Genomic DNA, 23569 nt, shown 5'->3' with positions numbered 1-23569 from the left:
CTGAGTCAAGGGGTATGAATACTTTTGCAAGCCACTGTACAGTTTTCCATATCAACTACTACAGTAGGAATGTCCCAGGCCAGGTTTTTTTCCCCAGTCCCAATTGAGTCATTTAATATAGCAGCAGGGCCAGGCTCAATTTGTGGCAGCGAGTAGTGGCCGGTATCTGCAGTGGCACCCGGAAGGGCCACTGCAGATACCGGAAGTGCCACTGCATTTCAAGAGGTGCCACAGCAGCTGCCACAGGATTATAAGAGGTGCCGTGACATTTTGGCACTAGTTTAGCAGCACCACGAGTGCCATCTCTGGGTGCCACTCGTGGTGCCGCTGTATTTTGTGCAGTCTTAGCGGCACCAGAAGTGGCAGCCGGAGATGCAACTGGCATTTTTATTGACATCCCATGTTGCGTAAGCAGCCACACTGTTATTGGCGTCCTCTTTTAAACTAAATAAAAAAGGCAAAGGCAGATTTCTCTATATAACCTCAATATAACTTTAAGTAGTTCCACACCTCCCCGATGGTTTTTCGTTTTGCTGTTAAGGTGACACTCACGTCTAGACTCTGTTAAAGATGGCATAAGCTGCAATGTGTTCTGTGATTTGTTTTATTGTCAGTATTTGAAGCGACATGATATTGAAAGTGCTAATACAGAAATAGATTGGTGTATGACTTCTTAACCAGCAGGTGGTGCTGTAGTAAAAATGTATAGCGATGCGGGGTTAGAGTTTGATGCTTAAAATAAGACAAGGATTAAACAGTACATTTTTATATACGCTAGGACAGCGAGGACAGTGTAGACTAGGCTACGCTTTTCTTGTCTTCTCAGCAATCAACACATGAATTAAATGCAATAAGTTATGTTTTTCCTGTTTTCCATATGAAAGTATAATTGTCATTTATTATGATCTTCGAATGTTTAGTCTACACTTCGTTTCTGTATTTTCTGTTGTGTGCTGTTAAGTTATGAATGTTTGTCTTTATGTGACTTCAGTTAACATAGGACTAATTTGTGGATTAGCCTATAGCCTACGATTATATTCCCTGGCGTTTTAATGTGGGTATTGCAATCATCAGTCCAAAAAACATCTTGTGACCAGTATATATCAAAGATTATGTCATTTGTACAGTGAAGACAATACACCAGCAGCTCAGTGGCCACATACATGTCAACTGGACTTCTCCACCACCGATGCTTTAACATCTGTTAGGAGAAGACTAAAAGAGGACAGCACTCTCTCTACCAGGAGCAGCCTCAACCCTGACCAAACATGCCTGCTATTGGACCTACTTCTCATACAGAGGTGAATTTTACAGACAGAAACATGGAGGTGCCATGGGCTCCCGTGTCACCCATCGTTGCCAACCTGTACATGGAAGAAATGGAAAAGAAAACTCTCAGCTCCTTCACAGGAATAGCACCAACCCATTGGTTCATTTAACCCTGGAAGTTCAAGCTTTCACAGATCACATCAATGTAGTAGACAAACATCAAATTCACCAGAGAGGACACTAAAGAGAACAGGCTGGCCTTTTTGGACTGTGAGGTCATCATCGGGTCTGATGGTAACCTAGAGATAGGTTTTTGGGAAACATCAGATACCAGTTCACTTCAAACCCACCAACACACTGAGACAGAGACTGGTTCACCCTAAATAACACACACCAAAACAAAAGAGGAGCAATGTACAGGGGTTGGACAATGAAACTGAAACAGTGGCCAGTTTAGTGTTGGAGGTTTCATGGCTAAATTTGACCAGCCTGGTGGCCAATCTTCATTGATTGCACATTCCAGCAGTAAGAGCAGAGTGTGAAGGTTTAATTAGCATAGTAATAGCACAGTTTTGCTTAAAATATTGCAATGCACACAACATTATGGGTGACATATCAGAGTTCAAAAGAGGACAAATTGTTGGTGCGCGTCTCGCTGGCGCATCTGTGACCAAGACAGCAAGTTTCTGTGATGTATCAAGAGCCACGGTATCCAGGGTAATGTCACCATACCACCAAGAAGGATGAACAACATCCAACAAGAGTAACTGTGGACGCAAGAGGAAGCTGTCTGAAAACTCGGTGCTAACCCGGATTGTATCCAAAAAACATAAAACCACAGCTGCCCAACTCACTGCAGAATTAAACGTGCACCTCAACTCTCCTGTTTCCACCAAAACTGATCGTCGGGAGCTCCACAGGGTCAATATCCATGACCCTACTAATGAATTATTGTGGTCTAAAACCAGGCGTTTCAGTTTCATTGTACAACCCCTGTAGTATATGCCGTACATAGAGGTCGACCGATCTATCGGCCGAGCCAATTAATCGGCCGATTTTTTGCATGTTTTAATTAATCAGCATCGGCCCATTTCTCTGCACATTAGGCCAATTTATAGGCAGGCACATGTGCGATCAGCTAAGCATTGAGAGACGGAGCAACACACACACTGTAGCCGTGCCCGTTTACACACATGGCTTCAGCTAATGATGGCAGGGAAAAACCATTCGTTTCCAATGCGTAATTACATTGTAGCATATTAGAATTGATGCTGACCGTCATGTGTGCAACAAATGTGAAAGTAGAAACGCCTGCAATTCAGACGAATATTCTTGCTAAAACACGCAGGATAACGTTCCTCAATAAATGTGTCTGTGCATCCGACACACGCAACACGGGCACGATGCTCCCACACTTTTAATGAGGGAAGTTAATGTGCACATTTTAGCCTGAAGTTTTGTCTGAATTGCGCACGTATCTACTTTCACATGCAAATGACTTGTACATATGATTTGTTTATGCATATTCTTAGACTATGGCCCTTTGAATTATAGCAGTGTCTGTCAACAAACAATGTGACAGGTAACCTGCAATAAATCAGTCCTCAATAAATGTTTAATTTAAGCTATGAAATCACTTTTTATTCCTGGGCACTTTTTATTCCTTGTGAGATAAAGGGGGAAAATTAAAATCGGCCAAACAAATCAGCCAAAAGAATTGGCATCATATATCGGTTATCGGCTTCCCTGATTTCTAAATATCGGCATCGGCCAGAGAAAACCCGTATCGGTCGACCTCTAGCTGTACAGTATAAGGAAGAATGCTCAGACACAATCTGTTTTCAATCTACCAGGCTGCCCTTTCATCTATTGCCACCAAATTAAGGAACAAATCAAATGTTTCCCAGGGAGGACACATTCTTGGTGAATCAGAGGGGTCACATGAGCCTACCATTAAATCCTAACGACCCTCACCTGAGCTCAGCCCTTTGTTCACCTAACAAGCCTATTCAGACCAGGTGTGAAGTGAAACCAACTCAGGGGCATGGGTATAACGATTCTCACCTGATTTACATAGCTCACCTAGTGAGCCTATGGGACTAGGGGTGGAGTGAAACTATCCTTTACAATTTATGTCAGGTGGGAAATTGCATCTGAAATAATTTGTATCCCCCTGTAACGTCATACTATGCAATATGATCATTCAGAGTAATTTTATTTATTATTATTTATTTTGCAATTAAAAGTCGGTTATATGTTGTTGACAATGTGATGAGTTTATTTTACGCTTGTTTACATTTCCTGTCGACCTTGATTTTACTGTAGCTGTCTAACGTGCAGGTTGTTTGATTCAGAATATTCTATTGAAAGAAAGATCAGATCACAGCCTGTTTGAATGTAGCTTCCAAACAGTGACCTAACAATCTCAGTGCTTTGGAGAAACTCGACAAACACATCAAATAGGATACAGCCTGACATAACGCTGACAATGGCTAGAATAACTTTTGATAGAAAGATAAACAAACTAAAAGACACATTAGAAAACATCGTGGAGAGAAAAAACTATATTCAATACGATGACTAAAGAATCCAAGTGTTACTGTTTTTTCGTTAGCTTAGCTAAAATTCAAGCCTACCAACACAGGTCCACCTTCACCCTGAATGCATGCACGGTCCCGCAGCAGCAGGGATACAATTCCTGTCAGGGATAACTACTTTGGCCTGTCTCATATCATTCTGTAACATAGTCAAGAGGTTTAATCTATTGTTTCATGCACACGGACAAAGTTTAGAAAGCAAAAATAGTTTCTTTACATTCTCATCAAAAGACTAAGGCTAAAATGAAATTGAATTCAGGCACCAAAATGAACTCTGTACCCCTGTATCTATTGGACAAAACTGAGGTACATTATTTTACTGCAGGTTTAGAGACCTTTGATTGCTGTTATGCATTCCATGATCTCCTTAAAGTATGTCCCAAGGGCCCTTAGAATCTCTAAAGCCTACTAAACAGCCCAATGATCCACTTTTAGGAAGCTTTTGACCCATTATATTGAACTGTTCTATAGAAATGGACCACACTACCCCTCAAGGAATCGTAGAGGACTGTGTACTCACCACCTTCCCCACCTCCTCTGTGTTCGTTTGCTGTTCTGACTGGGCTCTGCATGCCCGAAGGGAGGCTGCTCTTCACCTCCACTACTGCAGGACAGAAAAAGAGAGAGAGAGAGAGAGAGAGAGAGAGAGAGAGAGAGAGAGAGAGAAATTAGTGATTGATTAGTCTGGAAATGTTGTCAGGGACACAGCAGACTATTACATCATTCACACACACACACAAACACACACACACACAGACAGAGGCAGTTCACATTTCATTTAAATGAGCTGTGATTGTGTTGTAAGAAAGTGAGGAACACAGCGTTCTGATGGCTAAAATTAGCAACAAGGCTAGCAATAGCTTAGCACTGCACTGGGTAGCACTGACTTAGAATTACCCTGATGTTACCATGGCATTAGCCTAGCCCACTGTATATTCAGCATGGCTAGACTATATACTGTAGAAAATGTTAACCAGTGCCATACATCACAGTCCAATTGTGGTAGAAACCAATGAAGCCTTCTTTACTTTATGTATGGTGAAAACAGAAAAAATAAACAACAGATAGTACTGCAGGAGCAACCAGGGCACACTCATTTTATAGAAATTTGTCTAAATGTTAGGAAATGTTAAAACTGTAACTGGATTACACCTCTCAAATAGTGACAGATGTACTGTAATTTACATTGTACTGGTATGCATTTGTGGTAGTCACTTGGGATAATCAGTGTGACAGATTAATACTGATTTCCTGCTTCAGGCACCACAGTGCTATTAGCTGACATTTCATAGGGTGAAATGACGGATAAGTGAACTCATTCGGAAAAAAAATGATCATCTTTCAAGTCTGTTGCACAAAAGCTTCAGTCTACAATGTGTAATGCTTGAGATGTGTGGTCCCCTGGCTTGGGATGCAGCAGCTGTGCCATAAATGTATTGCTCAGTTTGACTGAATAGTCATTCTTACGTTGTCAGAAAGTACTACCTAAACACACCCCATGCTCCATTAGAAAGCTAGCTTTTTTTTTTTTTTTTTAAGTTAGATTAGTTGTCCATTTAGGCAGGACAAGTGATGGTGAACCAGTTTCATTTGCTTTAATGTAAATGAAAGTAACAAGAGCTGCACTAGAGAGGCTACCCCTAGAAGACAACCCCCAAAAAGGGAATGGTTTTTAAATGTAGTTGCCACAAATGCTCTCTTGTTATTCTTCCCGATTCTTCCTGATTCTTCTCAATTTTGTGTTTTGTTAGTGCCCTTGTCACTACTGGTACCATGGGGCAGTACCTGCAGCCTAATCAGGCTGCACAGGTAGTAGTTACTCCAAGATGGTCCATCCATTTGTGCAGTTGCAAGGTTTGTTGTGTCTCCCAGCACAGTCTCACAAGCAAGGAGGAGATACCAGGAGACCAGCCGTTACTGCAGGAGAGCTGGACAGGGTTGTAGAAAGGTTAACCCAGCAGCAGGGCCATTGTGCAAGGAAAAATAGGAGCACTATGAGAGCCCTACAGAATGGCCTCCAGCAGGCAATTGGTGTCTGCATGTTTCTAATCAAACTGTCAGAAACAAACTCCATGATGGTGGCTAACATTTTGTGTTACAACCTGTACTCACAGCCCAACACTGGCATTTGCAAAAGAATCCCAAGAACTGAAGCTCTGCAATTGGTGCCCCGTTCTGTTCACAGATGATATCAGGTTCACACTGAGCACATATGACAATCATATGAAAGAGTCTTGAAATGCTATGGTGAGTGTTATGCTGCCCGTAACATCATTGAACATGACCAGTTTGGTGGTGGGTCAGTGATGGGATGGAGAGAGATATCCATGGAGCGCTGCACAGACCTCCATGTCACAGCCAACAGTATCCTGACTGCTGTTAGGCACCAGGATGAAATCCTCAGACTGATTGTCAAACCTTACACTGGTGCAGTGGGCCCTGGGTTCCTCCTGGTGCAGGACAATGCCAGACTCATGTGGCATTGCACATGCATCAACACCGATAATGTATTTTATTAAATACATTTTATATAAGTCACAGGGGCATATTTTCTGAAGCATGTTTACTATGAATAATAAATAACACGGGGCAACACGGTTAAATTTAGTCATGTGTAAAAAGTCCACTAAACACTTACATTAAATTAGGCTAAGTTACTAACAGATGGTGCAACCCGCTGTTGGAGTTCAAGTGGGTATATTTTCTTGGAGGTGACTTACAAAATACAGTATGTTACTACTGTTAAGCATTGTAAAGCACAATTCTACTTTCTATCAGTATTACAGGATTCACATTGCAAAAACTGTGCTCGGCCTCATTTTCATGTGTATGTTTTTGTGACACTTTGACCTTTTTTTCCCAAGTGCTGTGACAGATGCTGTTCATGTGAAAATTGAAAATGTGCAAAAATGTATGGAGGAAAACCCACCTTCTGTGTGCGGTTATTTAGTTTTTTACACTGTTTAGGTTTAAGCTACAATACTAAGATGTTGCAGCACTCAGATCAGAAGCACCCGATCAGCTTACCAGCATGAATCAGCTTATACTAATCAGTGAATGTATGTGTGAGACAGTAAGTGAGTGAGTGAGTTTATATATTGCCATTTAGACAATTTATTACGGTTGGCTCAACAGGTCAAGAGCCCAGAAACACACTGTTTGGTACAAAGATGAGGTAGAAAATGAGAGAAAGATTACCTATTAATATTCCTGTGCGGGGCAACTGTGTCTGCTCGACCACAGCTGACCCCTGCTATTGGATCAAACTACTTCCTGGAAGATGCCACATGCTCCAGTGTGTTGGGACGTCAATTAGATCCTATTCGATGTCCAAGCAGGAAATTCAATTAGGATTGTACCTACAGTGTAGTCAGACCTTTGAACTTTCTATACAAAGGTGTTCTAATTGGTAACCTCTCACTCTTTGGCACACCCATTCTGCGTTTGCATGTCACGTGGGTTCTAAGCTAATCAAATGCCAACATCCACAATAAGGCCAAGCTTATTAGCCCTATCCTGATTGCAACTAGTTAGAGGAAAGAGGAAAGATTCCATCATTTCTAAACCCAATCTGACCTCTGACCTTTGACCATTTACAGTATTTATTCTAAGTTTAGGAAGTTGCAGTATTCTGTTACAGTTTTGTGGCAGCTAAGATTTTATTTCTGAAAAAATGTGGGAGGAAAAAGATTATACTTTGCCTTACACACATGCAAGCATACACATTAAAAAATAAGCAGTTCATTTTCAGATTTTCTGGTTTGTGACTGTGGCTGCTGGAAGAAAAAAGTTGATAAAACCGAAAAAAAGAGCTGGGGCTAAACAAGGCTGAGTGTCTGTGTATGTCTGTGCACATGTGTGCAGCAACTCACATCTAAATTACCTAAACAAATATTCTGGCATTTTGCTGTGACGCACGTGTCCCCCCTTCCACTACAACACACACACTGTCCCTGTCTGTTTGTGTGTGTGAGGGACTAGTCTATGAGTGTGTGTACAACAGTCTGTTTGGCAAGAGAACAGCATTCCATAGCAGCCAGCGTCTGACGTCAAACTGAAGACATTTATAGTCTGGTAAACACACACACTCACACTAACATACAGTCTGACAAAGGCAGGTTTGAGGCAACATTTCAGTCAATCATATCAGTCTCTGACTACAGCTCATTGGTGTTAAGTACACACAGCAATTCATGCATCAGGACAATTGCAGTAAAAAGAATGAAAGACAGACTGTACATCCATTTTGTTCAGATAATGAATCCTGGTAAAAATAAAACAACTGGTTATTACGCCTAGGTAGTAGTATTTTTCTCTATGCATCACACTAATACAAGACAAGACTTCAAATCACAAAGATGGCGAAAATTGATTTGGTGTGGATTATGAGTCAGGTCTGGGGGAAGGGAGAAAAAACATCTCCTGATGATGGTCTATACAGATTTCATCCTTAAACTGGCAGCAAAATTATTTTTTAATGGGCTGTAACTAGCATTTTATTTCCAATTAACCTGCCAATCACTGTCTCAATTAACTGGTTAAGCAATTGGCCTACAAAAAGAAATATTTTATTTCACAGTTTCTTTAGCCAAGCAATAAATACTCACAAAAAATAGAGTAAATCAGTCACCTTCCTAACAGGAACTGTAATTTGGCACATACATTTTAAAGATACATGCTACAAACAGCATGTTGACATGCTCACAATGACAATGCTAACAACAGATGTTTTAGAAGTTTTTTTTTTTACCATGGTAGCGAGCTCACAAGGAATTTTATTTGTTTTTTTAAGGTTTATTTGGCATAAACCAAAGTCCTCAAAAAACTATAAAAGTTTTTACCAACCAGAGGATTATCAAATTTACTGCAATTCATCCTAGACGGACATGGACGTTAAAGCAAAATTCAATGGCTATCTAATAGTTATCAACATTTAATTCAAAACCACAACTCTCGCCCTGTGTCATCATGGCCTTTGGGGAATTTAGAAGTTCATCAACGCCAATCTAGTTCATCTCCTGGGAAAAATGAGTGATTGTTACAGATTCATCTATTAGAGGTCTGTCATGACCAGGAATGTCTGCACAGAAATTCAGTGGTAAATTTGAATGCCAACCCTGAGACACTGTGATGACAATAATGAAAATAGTTGCAGTTGCTATATTCAACAAAGACAATGAACCAGGGGCATGAATTACCAGCTTTTGACAGAAATGCTATGTTTGCCTGTTTCTCCCTCTCCCTCTCTCTCTCCCTCTCTCTCTCTCTCTCTCTCTCTCTCTGTACCTTCTGCAGGTGTCCCTGGTCCTGGAGCTGTATATTGCTGATGTGCAGTTACTGGTCCCACCAACCTGCAGTGTCTATTTGTTGTTTATTGTTGCTGTTCTTTTCTCTCTGCTCTATCCACTCACCCCAACCGGTCGAGGCAGGTGGCCGCCCAAACTGAGCCTGGTTCTGCTGGAGGTTTTTTCTTCCGTTAAAGGGAGTTTTTCCTCTCCACTGTCGCCAAGTGCTGCTCATAAGGGATTTGATGGGTTTTGCCTTGAGATGACTGTATTGTGATTTGGTTCTATATAAATAAAATAAATTAAAATTGAAATTGTTTTAAAGCTAACAACCAGAATCCAGGCTCAATTATGCTAATGAGTGCTGGCCAAGTATTTTTGCTTCTAATAATGAAGGAAGACAGGTGTGCATTTTGAAGCCCAGGCAAGATACATTTTCTCCCTCTTCCTCTGTTTCTGTTAGTCCTACTGCACATTGCTGCTATTGCTGATGCTGCTGGGAGGTATTTCTGGAACTAATATTCCTCTTTTCTCTTCTCTCTCTGCCTGTCTTGTCCATTCTGTATTGCTAAAAGAAAATAGGCACTGTTACATCAGCCCTGCAAAAAACACTCCAGCCAGGACAGAGAGAGACAGAGAGAAAGAAAGATAGAGGAGGTAAGAATAGCATAATGCTTGTGTGTACTTTGTACAAATTAGAAGCTGAAAGAGAGAGAGAAAGGATTCACATGTGTAGTGTTGCTTAGCAAATGAGGGGTGGGTCAGTCACATTATGGGCTGGCAGACCATAGGTCATCCACCTCAAATGCTTTCTGTTTTGTTGCACCACATGTCTTTGATAACATCTGGTTCAATCAATTATCCAATATGTTTGCATATTTTTAAAGATGCCTTTAGCAATACTTTTATTTCAACTATGGTTTGGGTGCTTATGTGTGACATGAGGGGGGTCACTCATAGTAAGCCACAAATTATCATTACCCAGCCCTGCAGTCCTCCTCAGCTATATGCATTTTAGCATTTTTTTTAGCCAAAAGCTTGGTGTTTTACACCCTGCCACTTTAATGCTTTGGTTCAGACTCAGTACACACATCAACATTGTCTCAGCAGTGACAGGCAGCTAAACCAACTGCAAATCATCAGGTCAGCAGTATACAGCAGGCACTTAAAACTGGCAGCTACTGTAGCTGGTAAACATAGTTGAGCATTTGACAGGTAAAGAGGCATGTGTTTCCTTTGAGTTGGTCAACACTAAAATAGCTAAAAAGAAATAAACTTTTGCCCATTTGTTGTGTGGGCAAAAACACAACACCAAATGTATAAAAATTTAACCGTTTCCCAGTTTTAATAATAAAACAACATACAGCAGTTGATGGGCTGTTTTTTTGTAGTCCAACAGCGAATTTACAACTTTACATAGAAGTGGGATCATTTTGCTTATTATTTGCTTAATAGTTCAAATTAGTTCAGAGACTTGTGGTCATTGGCTATGCAGTTCAACAATACTTTTTTTAAAAATTAGCATGTGTATACAGACATCAGTGTCATAAAAAAAACACATAACCAATTTTACAGAAGAAGTTTGAACAGTATTAGTCAAAAGCAATAGGTTGACGTAAGAAAACACAAGCTAGAGCACAGGACACATGGCCCCTATAACACCAATATACTGTTATTATACTCAAGTCTCTGTAAGCCTGTGAAGTCTGAACAGACACATGCACACACACCCACACACACACAAACACACATATACACTGACCTGGGTTCCCCAGTGAGCCAACGCTGTAATTGTGCAAAGAAGATTAGAGTTAGTGTGCATCCTGCTTGTACCAACTAACAATATGCTGGCATCGAGCTACACTCCAAACGCGGCTCATCTCACTTTGGCATCCACATTGTTCTACAGACTTCACTGCAATAAAACCTAAATAGGCATTATTGGTACTTAGCAACCAAGTGTCTCACAGGACGCAATGACTGTCTTTGCTCACACACATTTTTGCCCGTTTAAACAGGATACACCTAGCTTTGTGGAATTACAGTACTTTGTTATAAGACCAAGGGTGTTAGGAAGTCCTTCAACCTTTGTTTTGGATCAAAAGCTCTATCATGCTGGACACAAACATATGTCCAATTAGTTATTAGAAATTCATACTGCACTGCACCCGTGAATGTACTAAGTATCACTTGATGACTCTGACACTAAAAAGAAAATAAAACGTAAAATGTAACAATTCTCACGAAAGTTCAGGAGACATAATAAGGATCTTATTTACAATGATTTGTAAGGGAATGATTGGACATTTACTTGCGATGGGCATCATTGATTATGATATAAAATATAATTCCTTAATTACCCCTTATGAGTTGTGTAACACAACATTCTGCTAATGCTGCATCAATTGCTAACCATGTTGGTAAGCTGAATCAGGCCAAATTAGTAGACTCGTGCAATAAGTAACTTCCTGTTGTTATTAAAACAGCAGCATACACCTGTACCATTCACCTCACACATCACACTTTGTGTGAGCAACGCGCAACTCCCCCCCTCCCTCAAAAAAACCACCATCTCGCCCTGCCATTTCCTTTCCCAGATATGACTCACCAACAGTGGGCATGGAAGTGCTGGAGCCCCTGTTGCCACTCAGGAGCTCCAGAGGCTGCTGGTGACTGTCTGTGCTGGCAGAGGAAAAACAGGACTCAGTCTCATAAATGGTCTGCAACATGGTGCACAATCCTGAAACCGTGGGGTGCAACAGCATGCCAAAGCAAGAGGCAGTGTTCTATTTTGTCATGAAAACACCAGTCAGTTCCTCTTCGGAGATATTGGCATGGATTCAACTTGATAAGAAATGGGTGGAAAGAAGCACTGAAATGTGCTTTCAAAAATAACTAAGTGGTTAAATTGAAAAGTTCAAAAATATCAAATGTTTCCTGTGCTTTTATTGTCAAATAATCTTTAAATCAATTGAAAAATTACCATAAATTCCATCAAAAATTTGATAAAGAACTCCTCTGTGCCTTTGTTGTGCAATCCAGAAAAGACAGCCTTGTTTGGTTTCGAGCTTCTGCTGTCTGTCGCTGTTTGTGATGGCAAGTCAGTAAAACTCAGGACAAAATCTTCTTTTCTGATGTTTTTGCTTTTCCAGAAACTCTCCTCTTCTGCTGGACTGAACGCATGAATCATAATCAGAAATACAGGCTGTCCAGAAAGAACCAGGCTGGGTGACGACCTGAAATAAGATTTTCTGGTCAATCAGTCCACATCACCTGGAATCCTGATGCATGCAGAACACTTTGGCCCAGCTCCTGAGATAGTGACTCTGGCTGGTTTCAGGATGTGTACCAGTCACTGCTGTAGATGGAAAAAAAAAGTTTGCTTCCTCTGGTGCATTAAATCGCCTCAGTCTTTAATGCCAAACCACCAACCACGCAAAACCAAGACCAGGAAGGAATCAGTGAAATCTGGATGCTTGCCAGTAAAATTATGTATTTCCATAAGCTGAGAATTGATCAGTTCGAGAGCGCAGTTGCTGCAGTATATTCACTGCTTCTCACAGCTAACAACACAACAAATATATAGAGACGAGGAGAAGCTGAATTCCCTTGCTGTAGTGCATCAAAGGATCCTCATGCTGTTCTCCTCCTGGCTGACGAAAGGGAGGAGGAAGTAGAGGAGGAGAGGCAAGGACGTAAATAGCTTTGGGAGAGCGCTCCCCGAGGTTCCATGCTTCCAAAATTAGAATGAAGTGCTGAGAGAATGACACAGAGAGGAAAATGGAAGAGAGCGCAGCATAATAAAAAAAAAAAAAATCGAAGAAATGTGAGGACAGGAAGGCTAGGCTAGAAAAGATGAGCTGCAAGTTAGTATCCTCCCAAAAAAAAGGGGACTCACCAGTTGTCCTCTTATCCCTCACTTGAAAAACACACAAAAACAACAGGACAGGAGACCAGAAACAGCTGCTGGTCAGACTGCTAATATTCACCAAGAGTCAGTGATATGTTAGTGTGTACGCAGGAGGGTGTCTGTGACGCTCTTTGAGCTGCTGAATGAATGTCGAGCGAGAGAGGAGACAGAGGGAGGAGGGTGAGGAGGAAAGAGAGAATGAAAGTAGATCACTGGGTGGAAAGGAAGTAAAACTGATGAAGATAAAGTCAGCAGCAGCTCATTTCAGTTCAGTGAATCACAGCAAGGAGAGAGAGGGGACAAGGACACTGTCAACATTCATTCCTCCAATCAGCTTAATTCAGTCAAAATTTTTTGCTACATGTTTCTGTTGTGACATTGGCTGTTTCTTTGAGATTTTAAAGATAGGCAGATGAAGAGAAGAGAAGAGAAGAGAAGAGAAGAGAAGAGAAGAGAAGAGAAGAGAAGAGAAGAGAAGAGAAGAGAAGAGAAGAGAAGAGAAGAGAAGAGAAGAGAAGAGAAGAGAAGAGAAGAGAAGAGAATGCATTTACTAACACAAGGAGATGGGTTGATGGAAGGACTATAGCTGAAAATAGCCTGCCAGGGTGGAGGAGGAGCTACAGATAAAAATAGTGAGCGAGCGGGAGCAGTAAGCCTACAGCTCTGGGTGGAGGAGGTGAAAGAAGGAGGGGGAGGCTTTCAGTGCTGTCATGTCTCTGCACAGCATTTCCCAGAGCTCATCTCTCAGTCAAACAGTGTGAGCGGAACTGTGACCACCATGTTGTGATAGAGTTTGTGTAGGTGAAGCTTGTACGTTTTAACCATGGCAACTATGTTCTGGATATACGTTGTCCTGTCTGCGTACAATGAGATACAACCACTTTTTGTGGTTCTACAAGCTGCATTGGTCAGTCAGTCAGCCTGTCCAGAAACTACAGCATGGTTTGCCGTGAAAACAAAACAAAACAAATGTTCAGGGCCCCCGTGCTGACTTTGGTGATATTTTATGCTAAGCAGGCACTGTGAACATGGTAAATATTATTCCTGCCAAACATCAACATGCTAATGTCACTGTGAGCGTGATGGCATGTGGATGATTAGAATTTAAATCATGACACTGTTGTGTTTTGTACAGACTTACACAGCTGTTAATCTTGTTTAGTTCGTAGCTCTATCAATATTAGATTTTTGAGGCCAATATTGATATTATTATTTTGTTAATTTTTTAAACAGGCATCACCAGGTAGTATTTTTTTTAATTAATTTTTAATTAATCTAACACTAAGACATGCTGATACCTTACAATTTTCCATTTTTAGTTGTAACCAAGTCTGCAACTTGTCAGTGCACTTTGGTGGGTTGCCAATTGGCTGTTGAATACACAGTTACTCATATTTCTGTAATAATATAAGTAATATATACATGGCATGGGTTATGGTCAACAAGCCCAAAATGATACAGAAAAAAGACTGTTCAGTACTGTAGACACTGTCTCCTGTGCAAAAAGCAGCACAAAGCTTCATCTTTGCTGAGCTCTCAACAGAGCCACACTACACAAGTATACAAAGCAGATTACAAAGCAGATTACATTTGGTTGGGAACCAAAGCAATGCAAAGAGGAAAAAAAGCAAAAACATCTGTTTATCTAGATGGACTGAACTCCTAATTTTCATAGAATGATAGGGGTAAAAATTGTACAGTAATTTACAGCTTTTATGGAAATTTATTTAAAATTTACAATAAATTAAATGGAAACCTAGCTTGTGTCAAGCCAAGAAATCACCTGACACACTACCCCCTGTAAAACAACACCATACCATTTTTATACTTAACACATTTAATATATTTACACTAAATACCTTCGTGACATTTTTCATCCTACAGCAGCATTTCAGAGGTGTACTGCACTTGGGACATGTCAGGGAGACTTACAGATTGGCCATTTTTAACAAAACACTGCTCACTTTGCTGCTAGTGTGGATATTATTAATTCAAACTGCTGGCTGCTATTTATAGGATTGTCTGTTCCTTTCAGCAGCCCAAAGTGTAGCTTTTTCTTTAAGGAACTGGCTCTGGTGTTTTAAGAAAGTGTAATAAGGTGTCTCTGACTGCTAGCAAACACAGTGGATTACAAACAACAAACGATAAGAATGAATCAGGCTTTATGGTAATATAGGAACAGATCTTGAATGGCTCCAGTGGATGAACTAAGGATAATTCTAATTCCTTCAATAACATAAATAATTTTGACTCCTTTGTATCCTCTTTATCAACTTTTCATCTCTGGGCTGATTACTGTTACTGCTATTTCATTATCATCCTCAGTGTGTCCTCAAGCAAATACTGAACACATAGAAAGAGAAGAAGATGTAAATACTGTAAACTAATTTGTAACGTCCTGCATTGAGTGGAGCTGTTATTTGCATTGAGCATTGCTTTTCTCTTATCCAGTACCATCACCATGATTATTTATTCAAGACTTAGTTTTTTGTCTTATCATTCTTTCAAATCATGTGACAGCAAAAGAAATAGAGGGACAATATTGGCCAGGCAACATGTCTGACTTCACAATGGTCTCACACACATCTGCCAAAGGTGTGTGAATATGTGCGTGTGTTTGTACTGCAGTAGTTCAGCGGATGACTCATCTCTGCGTTTCTATTTGAGGCACATCAACCCCTGGAGTCACACTGCTGTCTACGCAGCTGTGTGTGTGCACGTATCTGTGTGTGTTATGATCTATATCTGTATCCATAACAACCAAATTACAGGCAGTCAGTCAACCAGTCATTCATTCAGCAGAGACAACGCTGTCAAACAAGGTGGACATAAAGGCATCTTTAATAAATCTGTCATCAACCAGTTGTCTACATACACACGCACACGCACACGCACACACACACACACACACACACACACACACACACACACAGGTGTCCGTTCGTCACTGTGCAAAGCAACACAGTGTGGTCTACAATAATGATGATATAGTCCCCCTCACGCTGTTAACCCCTTGTCAATATACTGAGCTGTTGGCTTAATGAATTTGCCTTTATATGATTAACTGAGCTGACAATTGTTAGATAGAATTACACAGCAAAGTAATCCAACCCAAAGAAAAAGAGGTTAAAAGCAAACAAATCTCAGAAAAATCATGCAAAAGAGCAGTGCCTAGTATTTCTAGATAAAATGGAGAAAAACAAGACAACAAACTACAAACAGTACCTACCACCACTGCTAATGTCACCACCAGCCAGCCAGTGGTTGTATAAACCATAGCAACAACTGTCACTGCAGTTACACCAATATTAACCACAGCAGACTTACCTGAGGTATGCGATGAATTCATGAAGGTTGAATCTGAACTAGTCTCTCCACTCCTTCCACTGTGTGTATGTGCGTATTATAGTGGGTCCTCTGTGTCGGCCATGTGTTGGAGGACACACGATGGACGAACAAACAAATAAGTCAGACTTTCTTCTCAATGTCAGCTTTTCTGCAAAAGAGTTTTCAAAAAAGTTTTTCATGTTTAGTTGCAATACCAGCAAAAGAAAAAATATTCAATTAAATTCTCATGCCATTAAAGTCGCTTATGAAATACAATTAATGTTTTACCTTTATAGACAAACTTTTCTGTCAACCAGCAAAATGGATAAGCATTACCTGCCTAAACTTAGTATTGTACTGTACTATTGCACTGTACTTTTGTATAAATCTTCCTAATGTGAGTCTGGATAGTTTTGCTTCCATCACATCACTCTTGATATTTTAGGGAGTAGTCAAAACTATCCAACAGGCTTCACAGCCTGAACAGGAAACATTTGTATCCTGTTCAATTCAATTCTGATTTAATAAAATGTCAATAAACCAATCTATTTAGTTTGTACTGAGTCTCCAATAACAGCACTATGATCATCATGACAGCAATTATGCTTTAACCTCCATATTACATCTTTTTTTTTTTCTTTCGGCTGCTCCCAGGTCACCACAGCAAATCGATTGATCTACCTGATTGATTTGACACAAGTTTTGATGCTAAATGCCCTTCCTGATGCAACCCTCTCATGTATTCAGTCTTGGGAACAACACTAAGACCACACTGGCTTGTTCAACCTCAGTGGTTGAATCTAATAGCCCCTCTGTTCTAAGCCAGCCTGGTCAGCCAGGCTAACTCTTTTTTTATTCTATATAAGGAATTGGTCTGGAATCTCATGGGTTGAGATCAATGACTGTAGAAGGGGTGGACATAGCAAGCCCACTTCCGGGTTTGAATCTATGTAGGAAGTAGGTCTTGGTTCCAACAAGCCCTGGCTTCCATTGACTTCCCAGAGAGAAAAAAAAAAAAAAAAAAAAAAATCAGCAGCAATTAATAAGTCACCATTACTGCCACAGTAATCACTGTGGCTTTATCGTCTTTGTTCGAACATGCTCCTAATATTCCTACTAGCGATTCAGACTCCACTACAAAATGGCATACAGCGTACAGCGTATAGTGCCCTATATAGGGAGTAGGGTGGACATTCGGACACATTCTTTAGTAACTAAAAAGTAGTGCCCTCAAACTTTCCCACAATGCATTATAAAAAGTAGTGAGCAGTGATGGTCACTAGCTGGGCAGCATAGACAAGTCATGCATTGCGTGTATGAAAAAATGGTGTAAAATGCCCCAAAGTTATAAATACAGATTCAAGAGTGTAGCTGAAAATTATGAAAAGATGGTTAAGATATACCTTTTAAGAAAACATTTGGGATGAGATAAATTAATTTTCAGTCTTTATTTGCCACTTTACCAAAACATAAAGAAAAAACAAAAATAATTTGCATATATGTTTTTTTGCTTGTATCATATTTGATAAGATTGGGCATTACACGCAATTCGGGCAATAACAAGAACTTTTTTCCTTGGCCATCTGTAACATCTGCATCTTCATTTTTTCCCAAACAGCTGCCTTTTTCAGTCCTTTCCTTTTATTTTGCAATGTGGTAACCAGGCGGTACATGAAATTCGGGGAATAACAATTACAAAAACCCATTTTTCTTGACCATTTGTAGCATCTGTATCTTTATTTTTCAAACTGCTACTACCAGGGGGCAGAAGACAAGTATAAGATTTATACAACAGGGTTTTGAGCAATGTTTTTACCATATGGTGATGCAATAGGTCTCAGAAATGTATGTATCAAATATGATACCCACAGCATTATAGGGTTAATCATAATTTATCTGTTTTCATACCTTGTACTATGTTAATTTCCTCTGGGGATTTATAGTCTCAGCCGATTTTATCTCATCAAACAACCAAAGACCGGGAAACACTGACACATGTAGTACCTCTGTGCTCTATCTTTCTGAATCATTTCTTTATATCCACCCTGACCCAACATTGTGCATGAAAAGGAATTACATCACATTAAGGAAACAAGCTGAACCCTTTTGTTTAATGTGACTTGCTGGTCCTCTGGTGCCACCTATTGGAGTCTGGTGCCACCTATTGGTACTGACCTATTAGTATTGACAAAGTGTGAGAACAGGACACAAGGACACGAATGTCCCACACGACTGAACATCCTAACTGTTTTCAGTAGATGTCAGAAAGTCTTTATGCATGTGTCGATGTGCGTGTCTGTGTGTCAATGGTGAGCCTCAGGCTACTGAGCTGTAATGTGATTTAAAACATGTTTATTCTCCAACATGTCACCTTGACCCACTATTTCATGTCCTATAACTGCAGCTGAACTAAAATGGTTTATAATAAAGACGTTTACATATGTTATTAACTGAAGTTGGTTTGTATGTATATGAATCCTCAAGTGTTCAGATTTAACATGCAGTGCTCTAATTAACACAAACAGTTCCTTTAAATTTTTCAAAATGTAAAACAAACTTAACATGTACCGTACACTGCCAAATTTACATGTATACTACAGCCCGTAGTAATGTTAACTAGTCAATGGGTTCTTTGTACATTAACCTAGCTTTCACAATTTATAGATTATGCATTTACAATCTAGAAAAATCCAACACAATAGCACAACAATATTTGAATACAGTTTTTAGTACTAATCCTATTAATTTTAAAACTGAGGTTGTGTTTCTGACTGATTTTAAAAGTTTATCTGCTGGATACAGCATTAAACATCATTATAAAGGGTAACATTCTCAGTGTCTGTGCATTGGCCGTAACAAGATGTTGAATTTTTTCAAATCCTCAAATCCTACTAGGTTTTCCTAACTATAGTCTAAGATGTCTACCCTTCTTCTGATGGCTGAGGAGTCAGACATGCTGTAGTTTTTAGTGGCAGTCTAATTACTGTTCACAAACAAAAATAAGGGGAGCAGCAAAATACTAGAATAGCAGCAAAAACAACAAATGAAGTAATGACTGAAATATATATATATTTTACAGGTCCTTGTTATCTAGCTGTCAGTAAGCTGTAGTCTGAACAGGAGGGCTGGGAGAACTGGAGGAAAGGCTTCTATATGACCCAACTGAGAAATAATATTTTTGGCTAATATGGAAGTGTAAAAAATGGCAGCCAATAATATTTTTTACAGCAGATTTCTTCACTGTAATAGGACAGCCTGACATATAGTCTGGTTTAGAGCTCAAACTAATAACTAATTAATCAATTATATTGTTTGACCAAATAAACTTTTTTGATAAAACATTTTTTTCTTTTCAAAAATGCTCATCAATCCTTGTTTCAAGCTTCTTGATTGTGAGGATTTTCTGGTTTTCTATGATTAATATAATGGTCAACTATCTTTGGGATTTGCACCATTGATCATACAAAATTTAAAAGCATAATTGGGATCAGGAAACATATGCTACCTTATATTTTATGTAAAGAAAACTAATCAATGAATTATTTTTTGTTAAACTAATCAACATATTCATAAATAATATAAATAATTGCAGAGCTAACCTTATTAATTAGAATTATTATTACATTTATTATTATTATTGGAACAAAAAATGTAATTTGGTTTGCTAATGCACTATGAAAATGTTAAAAAAAAGTATGACTTAAAGTGCCATTTACTATAAGGAACTAAAATTTAAAAAATACATTTAAAAACTAGCTGGGGCCTGTCTGTGTGGAGTTCACATGTTCTCACCATGTCTGGGTGGATTCTCCTCCACAGTCCCAACACGTGCAGGCTAAGTTGATTCGTGACTCTAAATTGTAGATGTACAGTACTAGTCAAAAGTTTGGATACACTTTCTCATTTAATTCAATGGTCAAGTGTGTCCAAACTTTTGACTGGTAGGGTAAATGTTTGTCTGTCTCTATGTGACACACTGGTGGCCTGTACGGGGTGTATCCCACCTCCCCATCCATCCATAAACTGGGATTGGCACCAGCTAATGGACGGAATGGATAAAGTAAAATGAAAACAATTAAGTCATAGGAAGTCTGTGTCTGGGCTGGGTGCCGTGGTAACAATGTCAGGGCCCAGATAATGGGATGTAATACTGTGGGTGTGTGCATGTTTGTGTCCATAGTTATGATTATTATAACTACCTTTGATTAACCTGCTGGCCAACTACTTTATTATCCAAATGACATGCACGCAAACACACCCAAAGAAACAAAGAAGAAAGCATACTTGGATGTACAACAGAACAAGCTACCACTTAAGTCATGTTGCCAATGCAACAAAAAATAAAAATTTCTCTCTTCATCTCTCTCTGCCTCCTCTTCACACCATCATTTCCTAAAATACCTGGGCCCTCCCATTCTGGAGAGGAGTAGGAAGTGCTGCCTGGCAACTAGGGAGCTGGCTGCCGTGGTAACAGTTCACCTGAGCAGCTCTTCCCTAAACAAACAGCAAGTGCGAGTAAGAGCGCGAAACTGTGGGGTGTAGGGTCAAGAGTCATACATGGTTTCTTACAGTGTTTGTTTATGGTCTTCTTTTCTTACTCATTCTAGCTTGTTTTCTTAACCACACACAGAAATACACACAGTCAACTGTTCCACCATGACTGTGTCTAACAGTCAACCCTTGCTATCTTGTTCACTCTGTACAGCAGACTTGAGGAAAAAGGGAGACAAATATTCCAACATGTTTACACATACACACAGTAGTTGTCCTTACAGAGGTGACATGAGGACTGCATTTTAACTGTTTTACTGTTCAGCATTTCATTACTGTTACATGTAAAACTGCACTGAATCGTCACTTTATCAACAGAAAATCAACTGACAGAAAATTCATCCACAATTACTGTGATAATTGATTATTTGCTTGAATCATCTTTCAAACAAATGTGCTAAAAATAGGCAAACTTCTCTGAGGATTTTGTATTTTTGCATGTCTTAACATTAAAGTAAATTGATTACTAAAAAAAAGATATATGCAGCTCTTGACCCGCTTCATGTGAACTGACATTTATGTAGGGGTGAGCAGTGTGTTTTGCTTCAGGTTCCCTTGTCAATCTGGAGGACAAATCACAAGTGTTAATATAGGGCAATAGTTCACAACCCTAAGGGTTAAGACCATAATCAGAATATAAAGATGGACAATATGACAGCTCCTATAAGTGAAACCATGTTATGTTATGGTGGCTGGTTGCAGTACAGGTCATAAACCCCACCCCCTCTAAGTTGCCAGATGGAACATGAGTCAAACTAATGATTTTTTGTCATTTAAGGTAGATATCATCAAACTGGGAATACTTCACCAGTGGACATTTTTCTCATAAAGCAGTGATAGGGGTATTTGATTGCCTTTGATTGGAAGCCTGACATCACGGCTTGGCCTCTGGTCACCTCTTTCTACTGCACAGACTCTGGTTGCAAAATGCATCACAAAAGCAATATGGCAGCTGTTGTAATTATAATATTGTCTTCAGTTTCGCAAAATGGCAGAAAGTAATGATGCAATCATCTTTCTCTACAGTGGTTAGCACTCCCACAAGGGGTGACAAGAAAAATGAGGATGACAGCACACAAAACATACTTGTGCTAAGTCAAATTCTCATTTTCTCAAACTGTTGCTAAATTTTATACCTATAAAAATAATTTATTGAAAGTTTTTAAAAACATTATTTTGTTCACTTGAGGACAGCAAGGATACAAGCAGAGAAGCCTTTTACAGTGTTACTTCATTTTCACATTGGCATTTAATACATTGGTATTCTATATATATTAGTTGCATCAGAATAGTATGTATTCCTCTGCTGCATTAAGCAATTTAGCACCATCCATTGAAAACACATACTTAACAGACTGTAATATACAGACTTAAATGACATACAGTAGCTCAGACTGCTTGTAATTGCTATTTTTCCATTAAGAAAAATTTGTTTCATTGACCTTACGGAGACGAGGGACGATTAAAAGTACCCATAACTAAACAAGTCCCTAAGATGCAGTTGTAGGCTCTGGTAAATAGATACTCTGTCAAGATTGTTTGTGTAACAATTTTTATTTTTATATTTTTATTATATCGACTTAGACACTTCCAATAAGAAAAGATCACATAAATCTGGACACGTGGTAAAAGTCAGTGGATTAGGCATTCTTTCTCTCTTTCGCTGTCTGTCTGCACATGTGGATGTTTGGTGCCTCACAAAATGTCAAATCTTGATAAACTGGTTTGCTATGATTCATTGCAGAATTTTAAACGTGCATAATTAGTAACTAAATGTCACCTACTGAAATCAACATACCTGGCAATTGAGCATCTGCACACCTTATATCAAGAAATGAGTTGTTTGTACATCTATTTTATCTTCAAAGCTGAGCATACAACAGTGTGATGCAAACTGAATGTTTTGTTTTTTTTAAACATACTTTATTTACTGAGACCACTACAAAAAATATTAAATAGGTCACCTAATACTTTATTAGGACAAGAAAATGTGAATAACCACAAGTAACCATCCACTACTTTTATGCCAATATTAACAGATAGCCCTACTGACATAAACAGCCAGTGGTGCTAGATGTTCAGCCACAACAAGATACTGTAATGTCAAGAGCACTAATCAAACCTCAAACAGTGGCATTACAGTCTGCACAGCACAGCTCTGATGTTTTCAGTGGATGTTTAACTCACATCTTTTATATACATCATTTATCTATTTTCGACATCTGTTTCCATTGCATTTTTTACTGACATACCAACTTTTTCCAACTCATTTGAGTGAAAAAAAACTTGTCATACTGTGAGTGTTTACAAACTTCCACAATTACAACTCAGGTGTTTTTATACACCAATTGAATTATGTAAAAACAGGTGGATGGAAACATACTTGATGACCATGCCTGTACTACCTAGCTACTGTAACTGTACTGAAACACAAGATAAAAGATCACAAACCAAGACAGAGCTGGGATAATAAATTGTTACTATATATAAAAAAAAAACACTTGGTTATATGAATAAAGTCTGATTTCAAAATATATCCACTTCATTTTTTTGAATGTGTGCATTTAGGAGAAAGGAATTTTAGTTTGCCATAAACAATATTCCAGATCTGCTATTAAAAGCTAAGAATA

At 39.2% G+C, this 23569-nt stretch overlaps 1 protein-coding gene across 9 annotated transcripts in view; it reads right to left on the bottom strand.

Moving 5' to 3' along the window:
- Positions 1–23569, bottom strand: part of hdac5 (histone deacetylase 5) — a 61996-nt gene that overhangs the window by 35210 nt on the left and 3217 nt on the right. For 4 of the 9 annotated variants that reach the window (XR_003296696.2, XM_026324971.2, XM_026324973.2 and 1 more), the window contains exons 2-6: positions 16389–16557; positions 12135–12509; positions 11760–11833; positions 10914–10936; positions 4387–4470 (exon numbers count right to left, since the gene is read on the bottom strand). Coding sequence is in view for 8 of the 9 variants with exons in the window: in XM_026324971.2 (XP_026180756.1) it covers positions 4387–4470; positions 10914–10936; positions 11760–11833; positions 12135–12341 (388 nt within the window). In the remaining variant the exon portion in view is untranslated. The remainder of the gene's footprint in view (positions 1–4386; positions 4471–10913; positions 10937–11759; positions 11834–12134; positions 12510–16388; positions 16558–23569) is intronic. The other 5 variants (XM_026324976.2, XM_026324975.2, XM_026324977.2 and 2 more) reach the window with 5 other exon arrangements.

Source organism: Mastacembelus armatus, chromosome 8 (assembly GCF_900324485.2).
Source record: "Mastacembelus armatus chromosome 8, fMasArm1.2, whole genome shotgun sequence".
Classification (NCBI taxonomy): Eukaryota; Metazoa; Chordata; class Actinopteri; order Synbranchiformes; family Mastacembelidae; genus Mastacembelus; species Mastacembelus armatus.
The sequence above is the reverse complement of the archived record's forward strand: the minus strand, read 5'-3'. Positions and strand labels throughout refer to the sequence as shown.